Source organism: Clupea harengus, chromosome 4 (genome assembly GCF_900700415.2).
Source record: "Clupea harengus chromosome 4, Ch_v2.0.2, whole genome shotgun sequence".
Lineage (NCBI taxonomy): Eukaryota > Metazoa > Chordata > Actinopteri > Clupeiformes > Clupeidae > Clupea > Clupea harengus.
In genome coordinates, this window is record NC_045155.1 from 20,856,705 (window position 1) to 20,876,431 (window position 19,727).

A 19,727-nucleotide genomic window follows, 5' to 3' on the forward strand; every position below is an offset into this window, starting at 1 on the left:
CCTGCTGCCAGTCTAATTTGCCTTTACACTAATGGTGGCTACATTGTGGCACAAACATCCTCTGAAGAAATATTTATTTAGAAATTTAGATAGCAGTCAGTTTCATAACCTCAGTCATAGAAGTATGTATACACATAATGTGAATATTTTAAAAATGTAAATAAATATCAAATCATTTTCAGACTTGGATCACTTAAATTGCTATCATCAAAGGAAATGATGCCATCATGAGCAGGATTATCAGTGGCAACACAATGTTTCTTTTCACCCAGAGTAACCTGCATGTGCCTGAAGCACTGTTGGAATCAGTGTGTAAAGAAAGTTGGTAGAAGAAAGGATCAGACATGTCTTAGGTCCATTTCATTCCACTGGCTGCTATATCACCAGTATGCACTAAAATTAACTTACCATTGAATCTATCTTATCAGCATGTCTCATCCACTTTTTTTGTGTTCTCTGGATTAAATTGCATTACTATGCCATCTCATACAGTCCGCTCACCTGATCTGTTACTGTTGCTGGTGTGCACTGTACTGTGGTGCCTACTGTCTTTAGCTCAGCACAAAAACCTCATGACTCTTGCAGCTGGATAACCTGGTTCTAATCAACAAGATCAAAGAGCAGCTGATGGCAGAAAAGATCAGGCCCCCGCATTTGCCACCCACCACTGTTCCCTCTCAGCAGACCCTGCTGGTAGCCTCTCAGCCCTCTGAAGCCGGCCAACATGTGATGTCTATCCCCAAGCTGCAGCAGGTGCCCGGCCTGCAGGTTCACAACTCCACGTCGCAGCCTGACATTGCGCTACATGCCCGGCCAGCCTCCAGCACTGTGTCAGGTACCACCTCCCGGACACCACAGGCAGAGAACTCTGTTACTTTTAGTGAGGTTCACATGCCAATAAGTTGACTTGTCACATGATGATGATGAGGTGGTTGGAGGGGGCTAAGGTCAAGGGTTCGAAACCTAGTGAGCGCACATACTGGTAACTGTATGATTTCTCTGCACTATAAGTGGCTTTGTATAAAACTATCTGCCAGTATACCAATCCTGTATGTAAATGTAAAACATCTTTTAGAAATGTGAACACAGAATGAAGGAACAAAGCATTTCTATTTTATGGGATTTTGAGAGGAAAGAAATGACCACTTTAGTACAGTTTGACTTTGCCCTGTCTTTATTTACAAGTCATTGATCCATGACCAACCATTTACTTATCTTAATCTTGATCTTACATCTTGAATCTTTGTCTTTACACTAAGTGGAGCCGAGGTCTGTTGTTAGTGCTTATCTAATATGCTTCTTTTATCTTTACACTAAGTGGAGCCGAGGTCTGTTGTTAGTGCTTATCTAATATGCTTCTTTTATCTGAATGCAGACTTGAATATGGATGATAAAGCGGCAGTGAAAGCAAAAGGATTATGGGAAGATTGGCATATGCGCACATCTATCGAGCAGGCCAATAGAATTAACCAGCGTTCAGGTACACCAATACAAATTTGATGTCTGGCTGATTAAGATCACAATTGTGTAGATTGTTTAGTCAGGAACACATTTGCTTTTCAGCTGCCAATTTCATATTTTCTTGTATAACTCTGATGATTGAAGTGCTGATATCTTATACTTCCATTGTGAAGTGTGCTCACAATTTTATTAGTTGTATCTGGTGGTTTTCAGGTTTAGCACTATCTTCTCGCACAGACACACCCCACAACACCTCAGAAGCCATCACCCCAACAACGCCGACCTCCAGCAGTCAGCACAGACTGGGTGGAGCCCCTAACCTCAACGTCATTTCTGGCTTGGCCAGCGGGCCTGGCATGGACCTGGTCAAGGGTGGAACCCTGGCAGGCATGCTGGGGCCGCCACCCAAGACGCCACGTGGGCGCAAGAAGATCAAAGCGGAGAACCCCTCAGGCCCTCTTCTTGTGGTGCCTTACCCAATCCTGGCGTCCGGCACAGACCAGTCCTGTGTCACAATTACTGCCAAAGAGGGAAAAACGTACAGGTGTGAAACTCAGTGTTGCCTTCTGATTCCCTTTTTAGCTTTATGGTCCCTTTAGTCTCTTTAGTCAACTTTACCTTGTTTGTGGATGGATCTGCTTAGCTGCATGGCTTGCAGTGTAAGGTAGGTCAGGGAACCTAGTATGTCACAGAACTCTACAATGTCATTGTGGTTTATTTTGATACTCTGGTCTCACTGTGGTCAGTACTGCAAATCGTGAGAGTTTCATTTTGTGAAGACTTGTGAGTTAGCATCCATCCACTCATAGCATCCCTATTTTACATTGATCTTTAAGCTACAGTTCTTCTCATTAAAAGGTTTCAATTCAGTCAGGGGTCACAACTGCCTCTACAACAGCAGAGAACTTTACATCATATGTAGGGTTTTCTTCCTACTCATGAAGTGCTCTTCTCTCCACATGTCCCAGGTGTAAAGTGTGCCCCCTGCAGTTCTTTACCAAGTCAGAGATGCAGATGCACTCCAAGTCCCACACAGAGGCCAAACCACATAAGTGTCCTCACTGTTCCAAATCGTTCGCCAACGCCTCCTACCTGGCCCAGCATCTACGCATTCATTTAGGGATTAAGCCTTATCACTGTTCCTATTGTGAAAACTCTTTCCGCCAGCTATCTCACCTTCAGCAACACACCAGGTGAGTGCACCTAAGTAGTCTGCCAGGGAAGAATGGAGGATCTAGCATATATGTATTCAGGAAGTTGAAACGTCATGTAAACAAATGAAAAAGTAATAGTTTATTATGTAAATGTCTCAATGGAAATATATGCATGTTTTGAAATTTGAAATGACAAAAAATGTCAATTACACATTTTAATCAGGCTTCCGACCTCATGACCGTATGGTAACTGCTTTCATAAAAGTGTTAAATAATGCAGCTGAATACTGATTCAGATAAAATATCAGTTCTGGTTTTACTAGATCTCGGTGTTGAATTTTACGCAGTAAAAGTGCTGGATTGGTTGGAAATTTGGTGGGACTTTCCGGAGTAGTCCTTAATTGGTACCGGCCTTATTTAGAAGGCCGGAGTTACTTTGTCACCATTGGCAGTTATATGAATCTGACAGGGTGGCTATGACATGCGGAATCCGCATGGAATAAGTATATATATGCTGCCTTTGGGCCAAATCCTACAGAACAATTACATTGATTACTATAGTTACGCAGATGATACACATATATCTAGCTCTCACCAGATGACACAATACAGCCCACTAGAGTCAATGTGTCAATGTCAATGAGCAAATGAATAATTAGATGAGTTTACACCTAACAAGGACTGGACATAGATTATTGTGTTTGGCAAGAAAGAGAAGAGAATTACTAATAGTAAACACTTTGGCTCTAAAAACCAAAGACCAAGTCCAAAATCTTGGTGTTCAAATGGACTCAGATCTCACCTTCACCAGCCTATGCAATCACCAAAATGGCCTTCCATCATCTTAAAAATATAGCTAGAATCAAGGGTACAGTATATCTGATATATTTAAAGAATATTAACTGAGTTTGGCTCCTCGATCCATGGACTCAGGTCAGCTAGTAGAGCCCAGAGTCCAAACTAAACATGGTGAAGCAGCATTCAGCTGTTGTTATGCTGCAGGCAACTGGAACAAACTCCCAGAGAATCTTAGATATGCCCCCAAATGTAGCAAACATCTCTTTCCATGTGCCAAAGACTGTGCACTAAAACTTTGCACTCTATTCTTACTGCATTTTTATTGTGTAAGTAGACCTCAAGTCATTCTTAACAAGGAAGAGAAACTCTATTAGCAGGCCTATTTTTAGGCTCCATTCTCGGGCCAAGCTCAAGCTCTACCTTTCTCTGAAAACGGCTCTATCGGGCTCTACTTCAAGATTCTGTTAAGGATTCTTTTTGGGCTATCGATGATTCTGTGTTAGAGATAAAAACACACAATCGGGGCTACTTCCACTATGTTTTATTCTATTTGATGTACTTTGTACTATCTTTGTGTTTTGTATTTTCTATATACATAAACTTGCCTTGCCTTATAAAATGTAGAAATACATAGAATCATTCCTCAGATAATTCTTTCATTGCACAGTAATGGCAATAATTGCCTTTTAGAAAACTATTTCATTGTTTAAATATGATGGTATGGTCTTGGATTTACCAGAGTGCAATGTGATTTCAAACATCAACTATTTCTGGTTTACAGAATTCATACTGGTGACAGACCCTACAAGTGTGCGCACCCCGGGTGTGAAAAAGCCTTTACACAGCTGTCTAACCTCCAGGTAAGATCTGGGATACATATGTTATGCAGTTCAAAGTTATGGGTCATTATAAAAAGATGCAAAGAGATGTACTTTATCATACTAGATTGTCATGTTGGTATATGCTAAGCACAATAGGCTAATGAATGACCAGTGTATATCTCAGTATGGAGTAGTGTCAATGACCAGTGTATATCTCAGTATGGAGTAATGTCAATCTTTGCCTTCAGAACAGCATCAGTCGTTGTAAAACGACTCCACAGATGTATGTATGTTTGAACATTGGACCATTCAGTAAACATAAAACTTATCCTAGATCCTTTCATGACGATGCAGTGATTTTGACGTGTTTTATTGGGGAGGCCCTGAAAAATGTCTGGGTTTGCATAGCAGTGTGTGTTTGGGCATCATGATGCTGGAATATGGCAGCATTACAAGGAGAAACATATTCAAACCAAGAGATACACCACCATATGTGAAAGAGCTTCATGTGGTTTTACTGGTGTTATGTGACTATACAGTGGAACATGGAACATGATGACTTCCACAGATACCCGTACAGTTTGTGAAAGGTGTTGCTTAAAGACCTATCAGAGTGTAAAAAGGCCTTAGATAGTCTACATAATGAAAGATCGTTGGAGCTGAGTGGAAACGGCAAATGAAAGATCGCGTGTTCTGACAGATTTCCTGTGAAAACACTCATACTATAATATAACAGACCTCTATTTTAGCCCTGACGTTAGTTGCGGTTGTGTGATTTAGTAAAGAACTAGATGGAATGCCGATCTGATGGGTAGGGTGTCGGTTTATTCTATGCAACAGAGAGAGGAGGAGATGATTAGGAGATATGGTCCATAGTGTAGTTTTTCTTCTGTGTTGGCCTTGTCTTCAAAGGCTGCAATGTCTCCTCAATGCTCCTTGCTTCGTTGTCTCACCACACGTAGCGGTTTGTGTCTATGCTGTTCTTTGTCCAACACAACACCATGTACATACAAATTACATTTCAGTTATAGGAAGGTGTATGCATATATAATGACAGAAAAATCCTAGTTTGGGCATACAGGAAATGAATGGGTGTGAAGTAGGGCTGAACGATTTGGGAAAATAATCTAATTGCGATTTTTTACCAAAATATTGCGATTGCGATTTAATATGCGATTTTTTTTTTTTATCCTCTTTTTTTTCCCAACAAAACGTAATGAATGATTTAAATATGACCAACACAATATTAGATACATTTAGTGTAAAATATTCTTTCCCACATTTTAAATTTTTATTTAACTGCTCGTTACAGAAACAAGAACAACAAATCGGTGGCTTTGCCACTGTGCATTTAAGTCATTTAAAAAAAGTCATTTTAAGTATAAACACTAGGCATGCACTTTTTAAACACTGTGTGCAAAATGTACCATCTTAAAAAAAAAAAAAAAAATACATTTTTTTTTTTTTTTTTTTTTAGACCACGTTTTTTAATCGCGAACGTTGCGGTTAGAAAATCGCGTTCTATCATATCGCGATTAAATCGCAAATGCAATTAATTGTTCAGCCCTAGTGTGAAGGTGTATGCCTAGTTTGGGCACACAGGAAGGGAATGGGTGTGTCTGGGGGTCTAGTTCAAGGTGTAAGGTGGGGGCGTATATGGAAGGGGAACAGTATGGGGTCTACTTAGATATGAAAGGTGTGAATGTCAGACAGGGAGGGTCTTGCTGACCATTTCTGTGTTGATGAAGGTGACGTGAATGATACAAAAATACCAATATTCTACAGTAGATAGTAGCTGTGTAATGTACAGTACCAGTCAAAAGTTTCGACACACCTTCTCATTCAATGGTTTTTCTTTATTTTTATTATTTTACACATTGTAGATTAATACTGAAGACATCAGACAAAACTATGAAAGAACATATATGGAAATATGTAGTAAACAAAAAAGTGTTGAACAAACCAGAATATTTAATATTTTAGATTCTTCAAAGTAGCCACCCTTTGCTTCGATGACAGCTTTGCACACTCTTTGCATTCTCTCAATCAGCTTCATAAGTTAGTCACCTGGAATGGTTTTCAAATAATATGTGTGCCTTGTCAAGAGTTAATTTGTGGCATTTCTTGCCTTGTTAATGTGTTTGGGACCATCAGTTGTGTTGTGCAGAGGTAGGGTTGGTATACAGTGAATAGCCCTATTACTGCGACTACTGTACTAATCCATACTATGGCAAGAGCCACTTAACTAAGTAAAGAGAAACGACAGTCCATTATTACTTTAAGACATGAAGGTCAATCAATCCGGATACCACAATTCATTGCAAGAAAGAACTGAAGAAGAAAATCAGACTAGTTTACATGTAAGTGATGTGATCCTATGATATGCCTAAATGATGCCTGAAATTTTTTAATGAAGCGATGTCTGACAATGTTTACAATAGTCCACTGCAAATGGTTTTGGTTTAATTTGACTTTTTATTATACTTCATAAAGGCCATCTTTAATTTGACTTTTTATTATACTTCATATAGGCCATCTTTAATTTGTGTACCATAATATAATAAATCAAGAAAGCAATATGAATACGTTTGAATGATTAAATGGCGTACAGGGCAACCTATACAGTTTTCTTTTGAACATGGTATCTGGCTTTAGGGCAACCTATACAGTTTTCTTTTGAGCCAGGTATCCGGCTATAGGACAACCTGTATAGGTTGTCTCTTGTGCTGGGTGACCAGCATCCAGGGCCACCTGCAAATTACTTTCCTTGTCGGTGAACCCAACCAACCACCCGAGAGAAAAGTAGATAGGAGGGACAGACCAATGCCGCCAGAAACAGTCAAAGTACTGGTTTGTTCATTTATTCTAATCTAAGATTAGAAAGAGCCAACTACGCTTCAAGGATAAGTTAAAAGTTACCAACTCAGTTTTGTTTTCATGCCGAGCAACCAGCATTGAGGGACCCCTGGACCAACTTTCCAGCAGGGCAACCGGCGTGCAGGGCCACCTGCATATTTTTCCAGCCAACCTTGAATATTACTTTCCTTGCCGGCAAACCCAACTAACAACTGAAAAAAATGGCAGGACAATACTGTATGTAGATAGGAGGGACAGAATACCGCTGTCAGGAACAGATTAGAATCAGTTTATGAACCAGTATGTTGATGAAGGATTAGCCTGAGCCATCTGAGCTTTGAGAATGAAAAGAGAACCTGGACAGTTTCTCTTTGCGTGGCGTACAGGGCCACATTTAGAGACTCTCTTTTATGCCGGCTAACCAGCGTACAGGGCAACATTTAAAGACTCTCTTTTATTCTGGGTAACCGGTATCCAGGGCCACCTGGACTGATTCTCAAACGGGGCAACCACTGTGCAAATTTCATTTGCAAATTTCATTTGCAGACAGAGTGGGGGCGGGTCTTCGCAGAATGAGGGTGGGAAATATTTTTGTAATACTCTGTACATCTGGGAGTATGTGAGAGTCCACTAGGCGAGAGAACGCTGACTATTTGTACGGTCAGTGTTTTAACTCTCTATTCTTCCGCTCTCCACATGCAGTGCCAGTAGTTTTTGTTTACCTTCTTACAGAAGATTGTTTCCGTAATTGTTTTACCATTTTCAATAGCATTTTCCGTAGATATGTGACATGTTAGTGTTTATGTCACTAGCTACAAAGTTTGCGATTTATATGGATTTTGAGACTATTATGTGACAAGTTGGTGTTTATGTTGTTTATAGGCTAAAAAGTTTGCTATCATGCCAAACTTACAGTTGAGAGTCTACACTGAAAGTGAAAATCCTCAAAAGAACATTTTCATTTAATTTAAAACTTCCATGTCTATTTCTTAATCCCAGAGACTTGGCAAACCATCTTCAGGATTTAGTGCTATAGACAAATTAGTTGTAATATTTATGTCATTAACACCAACAAAATCAGCAGAACAGGGAATTTGAGTGTTAATAATTGTATTTAAAATTATACTTCTGGTTAAAACGATAGTTAATAACAGTTTTGAAGTTGTGGGCAAGTTGAGTCACAAGACCACTTTTTTAGGAGCCCATATTTAGTTGTCAGTTTGAGTTAGGCACACTGCTAAGGTTTTAATTGATGGCACACATCCTGAACTTGTGTGGTATGCATTCATTTTATTCCTGACCCATATTCCCTTGGGTTGACTTATGTATAAAAACAACTGACTCATCTTACCCCACTCTCCCCTAAAGTTAAGATGAGATGAAACATAATTTTAAGCAACATAAGTGTATTCTTTTTGGTTTTGCACAATTTTAGAGTGAAAAAAAGGAAAGCAGCACCATGCAAAGGTTGGACACCCAAAGAGATTTGAGCTCTGAGATAACTTTTACCAAGTCTCTTAATTAGCTTGTCAGGGCTACAGCTTGTTCAGTCATCACTAGGAAAGGCCAGGTGATGCAAATTTCAAAGCTCAAACTTTGTTTACAACTAAATGTAGCCATGGGCTCCCCTAAGCAGCTACTTAGCACTTTGAAAATTAAGATAATTGATGCCTACAAAGCAGGAGAAGGGTACAGAATTTAGTGAAAAGAACACCCCTCCAGCTTTTAAGTACTGGGGTGGATCAATTATGCTTTGGGCTGGTGTTGCAGCCAGTGGCACAGGGGAACATTTTACTTGTAGAGGGAAGATCGGATTAAATTAAATGCCAGCAAATTCTGGATAAAATCCTCAACACTCCTCAAAATCCACAATGGACAACCTGGAGAGACTCAAGGTGAAGGTTTTTGCCATGGCTCTCACAGTTATGGAGTCAGAATAGTTTCAAAATTTGCGATTTGTGAACATCCCTGCATGAATTTGTGTTTTTTTTTTATTTTTTTTTTTACACTTTCCTTACGAGGCTTGATTCACAAACGCATTTCTTTTTTCAAAAGGACATTCTCTGCAGCCTATCAGATGTCTCATATAAATAGTCATTCGCATTAATCTAAATTTGAGGGTATGACTGAATTTGACCACATTACATTACATCTGTGCAGTGTTCAGTTATGTGGACTACCACGCTATAATAGACATTAGGGGTGGGGGTGGGGTGAGGTCCAACAGTCTGAGACCTTACAGCCACTGGGTGACTTTGCTTTACTGAATTATTTCATTAGCATATAAAATGAGCTGGAAGGAGATGGTGTGACTTTCAACATAACTTTGTGAAAACGAAGTATTGTGTTTTAACATGAACTAGCATGTGGTTTTAAGTTATTGGGTGAAAAAAGTAACCCCCATCTTTCTGTTAACCCAGCATTGTTGGTCAGATTCATCTAGCGGCTTGGTTATAATGGCAATATTAACCGATTTGGATGGACTAGGTTGACCCAGCATTGAGTTGGGTTAAAATAGCAACCCATTTAGCTGGGTTAGTGCAATGTTTACTTAGCGGTTTAGAGTGCTTCTCTATTTGGGAAAACAACCTGCTTGAAATGTCAGGTGGGATTATGGGACATTCTTTCAATTATATGTAGTTTAAGCATGTTCAATCATGTATGACAATGGGTTAAACAAGATAAACTGGTTATATTCCCACTTGGTGGCCAGCTACCAGACGCCATTGAAACATGGATTCCTCTTTGTGTGATCAGTTGTATCCAGATGTCTGTTATGGTGTAGTAGACCACCTTACTGGACACTGTAACAATATAACACAATGTGGTCACATTCAGTCATGCCCTCGAATATACGTTAATGTTATTGGCCGAAATTGTAAGAGACATCTGACAGGTTGCAGAGAAAAATGTATTCGGAAATCAAGTCACGTCAGGAAAGTGTATAAAATATACAAATACATTTGTGAATGGTGAAACATTTATTTATGAATCGTGTGAAATTTATTTGTGAATCGTGTAAAATGTATTTATGAATCACGTGACAAATATTTGTGAACTATTCCCCATACACAGTCCCCCGGCCTAAACATCCTCAGAAATGTGTGGATAGACCTCAAAAGAGCAATGCAGACAAGACAGCCCAAGAACCTCACTGAACTAAAAGCCTTTTGCAAGGAAGAATGGTCGGAAATCCCCAAACAAGAATTGAGAGACACTTAGCTGGCTACAAAAAGCATTTACAAGCTGTGATACTTCCCAAAGGCGGTGTTATTAAGTATTTACTATGCAGGGCGCCCAAACTTTTACTTCAGGCTCTTTTCCCTTTTTGTTATTTAAAAAAAGTAGTCTTGCTTATAATATTAAAGAGATGTTTCATCTTTAACTTACCTTTTGGAAGCTAGGTCATCTTAGCTATTCACAGTAACAGAAATTTTGACATGGAGTGCACAAACTTTTGCATGCCACTGTACCTTTCTGTACCTGTTCAACAGTTTTCACCGTGGAGGTTTTGTCGTGGACTGTCATTGTCTTGGTGCTTTTATGTTCTTTGTCTCCTCTACTTCATTCCCAGTGCTAATTGGCCTTTTAGGTGGCTGCAACATGATGGAAGAATGTTTGGAAAGATTGTGCTAATTTGTATAATGTGGGTGTGTGGTTTCTATGCAGTTATATAGTCCCTGATAATTGCAGTGATATATCTTCTTATCAGCCAAAGTAAAGAAGAGACGCCTCCGTAATCATCATGGCAGTCTTACAAAGTTATGTGCATCTGTGTGAGAGAGAATCAGAGCCCAGTTTGTACAGAGAGGGCTGTTCAGTCTAAATCTCTCCGCACTGGTTGAGATGACTTCTTTTAGCTAAATATAGTTAGCGTTCATTGAATAAAAACTTCTTTTAGCTAAATATAGTGTGCTGTTGTGAGAAGAGCATACTACTGTCTTTAAAGTATTGTGTTTCCCACTTACACAACCATGCATTGATGCGTAATCTTAAGGTGTGGTGGCAATTTCAGCTGTGGATTTGTTTATAGCTACTGCATAGTTTGGGACTTTGGGCAAGACATGCTTTGTTTGCTGTGTATAGCCACAAAAACTAACCACATGTACCTCTTTTAAGAATTGGTAGTGAGGCACAGGAATAACAATGTTGATGATGCTGAAGGGTTACAAGATAGCAAGCGTGTCCCTCTGAGAGCCGGCATTGTCTAGAGTCCTTCAGTGAAAGGCAGACTTTTCTAGTCTCGTTGTGTAGTTTTGTGTTCCTTGTGTGCCTGGTGAGGTCAAAGGATCTTAAGCAGGGACAACAGGCGGACCAACCACAGGGTAAGAAGCCGTGGCCTCTGATCTTGCAGCCGGTGTAAGATGATGAGTCAGGAGGAAGGGTTACACTGAACAGAACCAACCAGGTGCTCCACCACACTCACTCCCCATAAACCCAACCAAACCAGTTTGGTCTTAATGCACCACTGAGAGTGGTGCACCAATGTCACCTGGGATCTTGTGTATTAGAAAAGGGTACGCTGAGAGCCATGAAAGCTTATTGGGATTTAAGTAGGAAGTATTCTCTGAAGAGCCATTGCTTTGTATTTATTCACTTTATTCATTCATTTGTAGTCTATGAGATGTGCTGCCAATCATTGAGTATGTCTTCAAAAATGATATATGTATATGACAAATAATAATGTGTATGTTTTTTATTTCCTTTTTTCCAGTCACACCAGAGGCAACACAATAAAGACAAGCCGTATAAATGCCCAAACTGCTACCGTGCATATTCAGACTCAGCCTCATTACAGATACACCTCTCCGCTCACGCTATCAAAAACGCTAAAGCCTACTGCTGCAGTATGTGTGGCCGGGCTTACACCTCAGTGAGTACTCTACAAATATCTCTGAATTTTTACTAACACTTCCACCATCAGGTTAGAATGACTGTGTGTGGATGCATGCATGCATTAATACATTCAATTAATGGTTGTAATTCCTACTGAAAGCGTGTCAATGACAATTGTGACTGCCACAGAAACTACTTTTCTCAGCAGGCTGAAATGCCTTGTTGTAATTCCAGCCTTATCTTCTTTGTTACATGATGACGCAATCTCGTAACATAATTCTTATTGCCCAGTGACAATGTTATTGGTCGCAGTGCTGACCCATCAGAGCACACTGGGCTCATCGGGAGGGGGGAGCAAGTTTTAGGTTTTAGTTGTAGAACTTTTGGTTCCTTTGCCATCGGTGTGTATTTGGTGAGTGAACATGAGGGAATCTGCACAGGACTCTGAGAGATGAGTGCTCACTGCCCACTATGTGGCAGAGTCACATTTAACCAGTGCAGTTAAGAGGGTTCAACCCACAAACATAGAACACCTCAAAGATGTAGAAGGAAGGTGTGACCTGCACAATCATGGTCACTAGTCAGCAAACTCTGATGCATCAGTGAAGCATCCCAACACATGGACATTGTGACGAGTGTCCGTTGAAATCATTTTCAATTTCTCTCTTCAGAATGTTGAATATTTCACAGAAGTTAACAAATGACCTGTGTGTTTTATTTTTGCACACTATTTCATGTAGTGTGGAGTCCTGATGTAACACGCTGTCGTTGTGTTTTTCCCTTGAACAGGAGACCTACCTAATGAAGCACATGTCCAAACACACAGTTGTGGAACACCTCGTGAGCCACCACTCTCCCCAGAGAAATGACTCTCCTAACATTCCTATACGCATCTCTCTCATCTGAGTCCACACTTCACCACCCCCCCTCCCCCCTTCTCTGTCATTCCTCTTTTTCACTTTACTTCTTCTTTTTTGTCTTTTTTTTATTGCAAAGCAGTTTCAGAATGTGCCAGATGATATTCCTGCTCTCTTTAGAATAGAGCAGAGAGTGCAGCACTTCAGTCCTCAAAGGGCCTAGTGGCTGCTGCTGGGTGTGTTTTTTTTGTTTCTTTGTTTGTTTGTTGGTGTGTTTGTAGTCCTTAACCAATTAATAACAATCCTGTATTGCTTCTAGAGAGTAGACGGACTTGCTGATAGAGTTTCTCTAATGATCTACAGCTCTTGTGACTCTCTTGGAGGTGAGCTGCATCCCTAGAGCAGACAGCCGGATACCATTTTGTTGCTGTCACTTATGTTTGTTACCAAGGATGTATTAGGGAGACGCCCAAAGATAATCTTTTAAAAAGCACTTTCAGGCCTTGTGGTTTCGGTTCAAAATGATGTAGAGATCTCTCTCTCTTTTTTTATTCAAGAATAAGGCATTGCTTTAGGCAGCTAAAGGTTCTAAGACTATCATGTTATTTAGGTGTCGTTGGTTCACTCTTCATCTCCTTCTTTTCTTACCGACTCAAGCGTTCTCCTCAGTTTTTCCATATTTCCTGTTTGTACAAGAGAAATATTTGTTGGTCTCACAAATGTCTCACTTAGACATTCTTCCGCTTCATCTGGTCTGGAATCACACTTAGGATGACATTTTTAAAGGTGCAAAAGGAAAGCAGATAGAAAACAGGCTATACATCGTAAATTGACCAAAAATATGTATTCAATAGTCTGTCAATCCTATATATGAGTGAATGATACCAATTTTATGAAATACTAATACGGAATTCATTGAGCAAACTGAATTGATGCCATTTTTGTATACTTTTTGAGGTATTGCAAGTAGATTAGTCATGCTGCGTTTGCACTTGTAAAAATGACCTTTAGTGTAAGAATGAATGAGTCATTTGTTGTTTTACGTATGCTGTTCAGTTTGGGAACATTGTTGTTTTTTTAATGTTCTGAATTCTTTGAATCAATAGCCATTTTCCAAGAATTTCTCATTTCACTATTTTTGCTGCCAAGTACCATTTTCTCCATACTAAAATGTAATTGTACTGTTACTGGTTAAATTGCAGGAACATTCTAATTTGTAGAGAGAAACAGTCCTCCAGGCATGATCTTATCTTCTTTTGCCCTGAAAAATGTCATGGTACCCAATGTTTCCCGGCTGAAATTGTTATTGTAACAGGAATCTTTACAAAAAAGATTTAAATTAAATTATATAGTCTGTTGTCATCCCATGCTGTGCTCATTCTAATCTTAATGCCATATGGCAGATTATTTTTCTGCCGACTCTAGTGTAACAGTTAGATTTAGTCACGTGATGCCAAAATTATAGTGAGAGTCTTTCTCACGGCTTTACCAAGGCTTAACTGACCTTGTTAAATAATAAAAAACTAAATTGCATGAAATGCAAGAATTGCCCTTGCGAACGAGTTTGAATGTCACCTTAATGCAGCCTTTCCCCCGCTTTTCATCAAATGACTATTGATTCAGTGTTGTTGGCTAGTTATGTGTTTTTTGAACTGTGTCATATCATAATGTTTATTTTCTTCATCACAGCTAACAACCCAGTGCAGCAATAAATGGTGTGGGAAACTATTTCAAATAGTTGGACCAAAAATCATTGTAGTCCTGTGAACTGCACCCTAAACCTTCAGTATGATGACACATATTGTACTGACTTTTCATGTATACTGTATGACCTGTTTAATTCCATTACTGTATTATCTACCAAAACAGAAAGTAAACCACTCCCAGGTTCACTTAATGTTCATTCTTTTACATGCATCATACCAGTCACTTGTTAAGCTCATTTCACTTACACAGGCTTGCTGTGACTTTGAAGAGAAAGTCAAGACTTAGCTTGAAATGCAAAGATGTTTTTTTTTTTGTTTTTTTTTGTAGTGGTCCATGGCAGTTCGTTTCTGTACTGCAGCAAATAAATAGAGACGATCTTCCGTTCTGGCTTCAGATGCACACCAAGACAGACAGGCTCACCAGTGGTGGTGATGCTCAGTTTGAATGTGTTTGAATGGCTTGGCGTCTGTTCGCACATTCCTTGGGTTGAATCAAATGTGCTCAATGCCACAGCTAGATGCTCCAGTTCAAATGGGAGAGCTTGCAGTCCTGATGAGATCAAAAGGAACAAACTGCCTTACTCTGCAAAAAAAAAAAAAAAAAAACACCTTGCATAAACATCAGCTAAATCAGTCTCGATATGCTGCCATTTCTACACATGTTGCTTAAGTTGTTACAATGGGTTCTTCTTCACTGAGGTTGACTATTTGATTTTTTTTCCTGTCACATGACCAATGTTTTTTTTTTTCCCTCATGTTGTTATTATAATTTTTTTATTCCTTCTTCATTGATGTTTGTTTTTCCAAAAGAGGGCAATCACTCTGGTGCTGTACTGAGAGTACTGAAAGTAACCTCAAAAAGAAACTCGCTCCCTAATGCAGGTCTTCTGTGTTCAGTGGAAGCTTTTCGGAGTCAGACATTTTGAAAATAAGGTTGTCATTTGGTTTCTTTTGGAATGGATAGAAACATTGGCCCACAAGAATGGGAGGCGATCTTGCACAGTTCTGTGCTGTGTGCTCCCTCATTCTTGAGATGAGGTGCTTCTTACGTGTCAAAAGACATTATTCCTCGATGTTGAGATGGAACTTAAGCATGTTTACAAGTGAAATAAAGTCTAGTAAGTACAACTGCAGTTCATTCTATGCTGGCAACTGGCCACAAAACAAACTCTTCATGCCAATAACTGATCCTGCCTCTACCCCTCCTATCTTCATCAAGCTAGTAAACTCAGAAGTGTACATTTGTTATGACAAAAAATAACCCTTGTATTCATTTATAGTGCAAATTTTCAAATTACTGTATTTACTGTTGGATTTTGTATTAGTATATTTTCATTTATTAATCATTTTTGTGAGTATTGATAATTTGTATTAATATCCATTCTATTTTCTTTCCTTTTTTCTTACATTTAAGCCTTAACTGTTATCATTGACAATTTTATTTCCATATTGGTGTTTTCAGTATTCAGTCTCAGTACATTTTACTTTTCATTTTTCGCATGGAGTACTTTGACAATAACTTATGTATTAATTAACTGTAGCATTTGTTCTGTCTGACATTGTTATATATGTCTAGCAATTACCACACCATTTTTCCTTTGTCTTGCATTGTGGTTTCATTTTAAGATTTGGCTTAATATGCACAGACATGCTAGGTGAATAAAATAATATCAATGTTATAAATACTTTGTATCTTTATCTGGTTTTAATAAATGCAGACTGTTAATAATGTGCGCGCATATGTTTTTTGTTTGTTTGTTGTTGTTAATACGTTTTATGTGCAAATATATATAACACATTTAACTGACTTATGATTTAATGTTTTATTCTCCAGTTCTCCTCTGCCTGAGAAAACGTACCTAATTAATGTATTGCCAGTTGATTCTCACACAGAAATACCCTTTCCACTTGTGATTATCTGTTTAATGTGTGCATTGACAGAAATGTTGGAGTCGCAGCATATTAGGCCTAGAGTTACTGACTTGGTTGGCTCGTGAGTAGAGAGGAGAACTCCTTCCTTACTAAGCCTGAGTGTTGGTTTGTGTCTGGTGTGGCTTTGGATCTCCACTAGGCCATTATTATCAAACTACGTAAACAGTCAGGCTGTGCTTAAAAGATTTACTCAATAATAATTTGATATATGTAAACATTGTTTTAGCTAATTTATTTGTAAAATATACCGCATATACTTGTGCGTTCATTTGTCATACTGTAGGGGCTTAAATCCTTTTAACCCTCAAGTTGTGTTCACAGCATACACTTAATGTTGTTCTGGTCAGGATGGTCTGGCCTTACATACAGTGCCCTCCACAATTATTAGCACCCTTAGTGAGTGAGCAAAACAGGCTATGAAAAAATATGTCTGCTGTTTATCCTCTTGGTCTTTCACTCAAAATATTGACGAAAATCGTACCTTTTCATTGAAGTAAAATTATTGAAGCCGAGTCTACAAATGTTGACCTCAGAATCTGAAGGAACGGGAGAGATACGTAGGATGTATGTAGGAATGGTCTCAGAATGGTCTCAGATCCCGTGCCATGTGTTCACCAACCTCATCACGCATTATAGGAGAAGACTCAGAGCTGTTATCTTTGCAAAGGGAGGCTGCACAAAACATTAAAATAAGGGGTGCCAATAATTGTGGCACACATGTTTTGGGGAAAAATATTTATTTAATATCAACAGTTTTTATTTCTTTCAATAATTTTACTTCAATGAAAAGGTAAGATTAAGATTTAAGAGAGATTACCTTTTCATTGAAGAAAAATGATTGAAAGAAAAAAAAAATTTGACATTAAATAAATATTTTTCTCCAAAACAAGTGCCACAATTATTGGCACCCCTAGAAAATATTTTAATTAAAATCTAACTGAAGTATATTTCCAGTCATGTTTTACATTTTTAAGTCCACCATGGCAATAATTAAGAAGTTTAAAGCGACAGGAGATGTTAAGAATCAGCCTGGAAGAGGACTTGTCTGTACATTGACCCCACGCACCGTGAGGAGGATGGTTCGACTGGCAAAAGAATCTCCAAGGATCACAGCTGGAGAATTGCAGAGATTAGTTGAGTCTTGGGGTCAGAAAGTCTCCAAAACTACCATCAGATGCCACCTACATCACCACAAGTTATTTGGGAGGGTTGCCAGAAAAAAGCATCTGCTGTCAATCAACAACAAACTAAAGCGCCTACAGTTTGCCAATTGTTAATGGGACTTTCAATGGGACCGGGTTATATGGTCAGATGAGACCAAAATAGAGCTTTCTGGCAACAAACATCAGGTGGGTTTGGCGTAGACAGAAAGATAGCCATACAGAAAAGCACCTCATACCCACTGTGAAGTATGGTGGCTGATCTTTGATGTTGTGGGGCTGTTTTTCTTCCAAAGCCCCTGGACATCTTGTTAGGATACATGGTACCATGGACTCCATCAAATACCAGCAGATATTAAATGAAAACCGAACAGCCTCTGTCAGGAAGCTTAAAAATTGAATTTGAAGGATCTGGAGAGATACTGTATGGAGGAAAGGTCTCGGATCCCATGCCATGTGTTCACCAACCTCATCACGCATTATAGGAGAAGACTCAGAGCTGTTATCTTGGCAAAGGGAGGCGGCACAAAATATTAGATGAAGGGGTGCCAATAATTGTGGCACACATATTTTTTAGAAAAATATTTGTTTCATGATAAGAATTAAATGTTTCTTTCAATTATGTTACTTCAATTAAAGGTTAGATTTTTGTGGATATTTTGAATGAAAGATCATGAGGATAAACAATAAAGACATTTTTTTCGAATCTCTTTTTGCTAATTTCTGGGGTGCCAATAATTCTGGAGGGCACTGTATTCGTACGAAAACCCAATGAACTGCTTTAAATGTGACCTCTGACAACGTCACCATTTATTTACATTCTATCACAGTCCACATAGCTGGTGACCTAACCGATGTCAGAGTTTCACAGTCCACATAGCTGGTGACCTAACCGATGTCAGAGTTTCACAGTCCACATAGCTGGTGACCTAACCGATGTCAGAGTTTCACAGTCCACATAGCTGGTGACCTAACCGATGTCAGAGTTTCACAGTCCACATAGCTGGTGACATTAACTGATGTCAGAGTTTATCTTATCAAATATTTTCTTGTCCTATTTGCTTACATTGCACCTAAGATTTTAACCCACTTCATGGACACTCATCTTCTGTATATTTGAAGTAAATGAAGAAAACACCAACACGGTGGATTGTTTATTTTCTGCCTCTGTAACTTAAGTATCAAGTTTTTGTTTTGCAAAAAGAAGCCTTGTGACATACAAAGGACATCAGTCTGTGTGCATCAAAGGTGTTTTGACCTCCAAAGGCCAAAAGGTCAGTTTGATTATTTGCTTTAAAAAAAATATATAAAATCATGGTGATGGTCTTTTGCAAAAATAAACCTTGTGACATATGAAGAATATCAGTCTGTGTGCATCAAAGGTGTTTTGACCTCCAAAGGCCAAAAGTTCAGGCGCCCAAATAGATTTCATTATTATTATTATATATAAAATCATGGTGATGGTCTCTTGGGAAAAGAAGCCTTGTGACATGACAGTTGTCAGTTTGTGTGCTTCACAGGTGTTTTGACCTCAAAAGGTCAGGTGGCCAAAAAGATTTACTGGATTATTTGTTTAGAAATCTATATAAAATCGTGTTGAAGGTATTTTGAGAAAAGAAGCCTTGTGACATCAGGAGTATTAGTCTGTGTTCATCATAGTTAGTCTGACATCAAAAGCTCAAAAGATGAGGAGGCTACATTAATGTGTATTGTTTAAATTATCAAAAAAGTAATAATATATTTTTTAAATGATTAAAAGGCCATGTGACATATAACCAGTGCTTGTATAAATACACCACAGTTAGTTTGACATAAATTCGTCAATCAGTTCAAGAGTGAAATACCTTTTTTTCAATCTATAAAATATTGAATATAAAACGTTACCGCGGTATGGATACTGCCAAACGTTTCTATAGGCACTCACTCTACCAGACTATAGACGGACCTGGCTGCTCATCAGATATGGTTTCCAATATTTTTTAAATACAGCAGATGAGTGTTCTTTATTGAAGTTATATTGAATAATCTGTAATTTGCTTGGTGAGAGTCAACTACTGTTGAGCAATCTCACATTGCATTTTCTTACGGGACATCTCTAGTTTCTTTTATCCAATCAGTGAGTTTAGGATGTTATGAATGTACTGCA

General features: G+C 38.8%; 1 protein-coding gene across 5 annotated transcripts in view; it reads left to right on the forward strand.

Annotated features, from left to right (window-relative positions):
• The window catches only part of znf362b (zinc finger protein 362b), an 18,340-nt gene extending 2,122 nt beyond the window's left edge, over positions 1-16,218 (forward strand). For 2 of the 5 annotated variants that reach the window (XM_031566710.2, XM_012820763.3), the window contains 7 exons: positions 586-835; positions 1,376-1,480; positions 1,675-2,005; positions 2,430-2,654; positions 4,195-4,273; positions 11,805-11,963; positions 12,716-16,218. In XM_031566710.2, the coding sequence (XP_031422570.1) occupies positions 586-835; positions 1,376-1,480; positions 1,675-2,005; positions 2,430-2,654; positions 4,195-4,273; positions 11,805-11,963; positions 12,716-12,832 (1,266 nt within the window). In that variant the 3' untranslated portion in view covers positions 12,833-16,218. The remainder of the gene's footprint in view (positions 1-585; positions 836-1,375; positions 1,481-1,674; positions 2,006-2,429; positions 2,655-4,194; positions 4,274-11,804; positions 11,964-12,715) is intronic. The other 3 variants (XM_031566713.2, XM_031566712.2, XM_031566711.2) reach the window with 2 other exon arrangements.
• The last annotated feature ends 3,509 nt before the right edge of the window (positions 16,219-19,727 follow it).